This window comes from Nymphaea colorata, chromosome 13 (assembly GCF_008831285.2).
Source record: "Nymphaea colorata isolate Beijing-Zhang1983 chromosome 13, ASM883128v2, whole genome shotgun sequence".
NCBI lineage: Eukaryota > Viridiplantae > Streptophyta > Magnoliopsida > Nymphaeales > Nymphaeaceae > Nymphaea > Nymphaea colorata.
Window position 1 is genome coordinate 1539017 of NC_045150.1, and position 2673 is coordinate 1541689.

At 49.1% G+C, this 2673-nt stretch overlaps 1 protein-coding gene across 1 annotated transcript; it reads left to right on the forward strand.

Annotated features, from left to right (window-relative positions):
• Positions 1–1154: 1154 nt before the first annotated feature.
• On the forward strand, positions 1155–2279 carry LOC116266993 (serine/threonine-protein kinase-like protein At3g51990). The gene has a single exon (XM_031648538.1). It carries the CDS (start codon positions 1155–1157, stop codon positions 2277–2279), a length of 1125 nt encoding a protein of 374 aa, XP_031504398.1.
• Positions 2280–2673: the final 394 nt, after the last annotated feature.

Below are 2673 nucleotides of genomic sequence, written 5' to 3' on the forward strand. Positions count from 1 at the left end.
CTTCATATTAATTTGAAGTCGGATGGGAGGTAGGCCCTGACCTTAAATCAGTAGGTCAGAGATTCTCATGGACCTCTTAAAAACCAAACCATAGTAAGATTATGAAAACGTGAGCTGACCAGAGATCACCGTCAACCCCACAGATTTGATGTCCGGCCCTTTTTGACAAGCAGCACAGCGCATCCACGCTATTGTTTGCTGCGGAAAAGCGTTGTTTGTTTAAACAGTGGATTTCATTCAGAACAACTCGCATCTTGGTTTCGAGGATGAAACAAACTTAGCTTAATTGAGGAATTTATTGTGTTATTAAATTGGAGTGTATCGGCCCACATTGAAACATTAGCTTAATTGAAGAATTGATTGTGTTATTGAATTGGAGTGTATCGGCCTCTGTGGGCCGATACACAATCAGACCCTTATCGTATCCTGCTAGCCGATATAGCCTTTATCTTTTAGGTAAATTTAAAATGCTTGAGTTATTTCTGAAATCAACAAAAAAAAAGTAGGTTGACATGAGTTCATGAGAATCGGACTACACCGTATCAATGAGCAAACCGATATGACGACGTACCGATAGTGACAAACCACCACGAGCCGGGTCATAGCTTATTCTCCTCTTCGTTGACAAAATGGTGTAAAAATGTAAGTAAAAGGAAAAGCAACAGGCGCCCTTTAAAATTAAGAACTCCAAGATTGGCTACTGAAAGAATGTTTATTTCTCCTCCCATTTTTCTGCTTCAAAAAAATCATGGCTTCCTCCCTTTTGCGCTTCTTTTATAAATCCTCTCCTCTCCTTTTGTAGCGTGCGTCGTAGTGATATTTTATACGCATTTTACTTTTCTATACAGAAGAGAGAGAGAAAGAGCGGCTTCCTTTTTTAAGCTCTGCAACGGAGGGGAAGACCAGTGGCCTCCATTTCAGAAGCTCTGCTTCTTCCCTCTCCCCTTTTGGTGATGGAGAAGTTTGGTGCTTTCACGTGGCCATGGCCACCCGATGTGACACTACAAACGGGTTAGCTGGGCCTCCCTTCCCCGGCCCTTTATCTTTTCTTCTGTAACAAGGCATGTATTAAGGAAAGGTGAAGGGAGAGATTTCCGCAGAGATTGATGATTAAAAGGGAAGACCAAAGGGGGAGTAAGGAAACGAGGAAGGAAATGCAAAGGTATAACTACAAGGAGTTGGAGGCTGCGACGGGGGGATTTTCTCTGGAGAATCTGATCGGAAAGGGCAGCCATGGCTGCGTTTACAAGGCCACCCTCCGGGGAGGTCAGGTGGTCGCTGTGAAGAAGGTCTCCACGGGATTGCAGCTCCTGGAGGACCTCACCAAGGTGGAGAACGAGCTTCAGATTCTCTCCTCTCTCCCCAGAAGGTGCCTCCACTTCGTCGACCTGTTAGGCGTGGCCGGCGACTCCCCCACCGAGCAGAGGCTCGTGATCATGGAGTTGATGCCCAATGGGACTCTTCACGACGTTCTCCACTCCGGCAAGTCGACCTTGACCTCGTCGCCGTCGCAGCCGAGGCCGCTCACGTGGCACCGGCGGGCCGTGATCGCCCTCGAGATAGCGAAGGCCATCGATTTCTTGCATCAGATGCGGCCCCCCGTCGTTCACAGAGACATCAAGTCGTCGAACGTCCTGTTCGACGAGAATTGGAGGCCGAGAGTCGGCGATTTCGGGCTCGCAGTCAGGAAAAAGAGGGCGGCGGCCGATGTCAATTGGGCAGGCGGCCACGATCGCTCCGGTGGCAGCTCGCCAGCGGGCACCATCGGCTACCTGGACCCTATGTACACCTCCCCCGCCAAGCTCAGCACCAAGAACGACGTCTTCAGCTACGGCGTCCTGCTTCTGGAGATGATGAGTTGCCGGAGGGCGGTGGACGTCGAGCACGAGCCCGCCTTCCTGGTGGAGTGGGCGCGGGCGTTGATGGAGCAGGGCCGGGCGGCAGAGATCTGCGACCCCAGAATCGAACCCCCCGACATCGACCTGTTCATCCGGCCGGTGCTGGACATCGCGTCGAGGTGCGTCTCGCTGAAGGAGCACAGCAGACCTTCCATGAAGCAGGTAGTAGCGGAGCTCAAAGTCGTCGTCAACAACGTGAGGTTCCCCCTGCTCTCCTGCTTCTCAAGCAACGGGTTCTTCCCGTGGAGGAGAAAAAGAAGCTCTGCTGCCGGCAAATGCGCCGGAGTTCCGGCTACCATTCGGAGGAGCTCTAAAACGGGCGAAAGAGTGAGGAGAATAATCTGCAAGAATCAGGAGGAGGAAATGGGGATGGTGGTGTGACTGTTCGTTAAAAACAAAAAAAGAATTCTGTCCATTTTTCTTGTCGCCATGTAACATTACAGCCATTATTGATTCTGTGATTCTGTTACGATGTCCATTGTGGAAGCAACTTTAAAAAGTAAAGAAAAGGAAGAAAATGAAAGGGAAGGCAAATGAATGGTTATGAAAATCAATAGTTGATTACATTAATGGCGGATTGGGAGTGAGTAAAAGACACTGAAAAGGTGAATCTCTGGGCAGAAATTTGCTCCGGTGCTTTAGCTTTATCATTTATGTCAGGTGTCTTCCACCGAGAGGCAGATACGAACCGTTTCTTGACTTTCTTCTTCTTCGTAAGCTATTTATTGCCTCTGATCTGTTGTCGTTCTTAAGTCTCTTGAATTATGGATTCTAT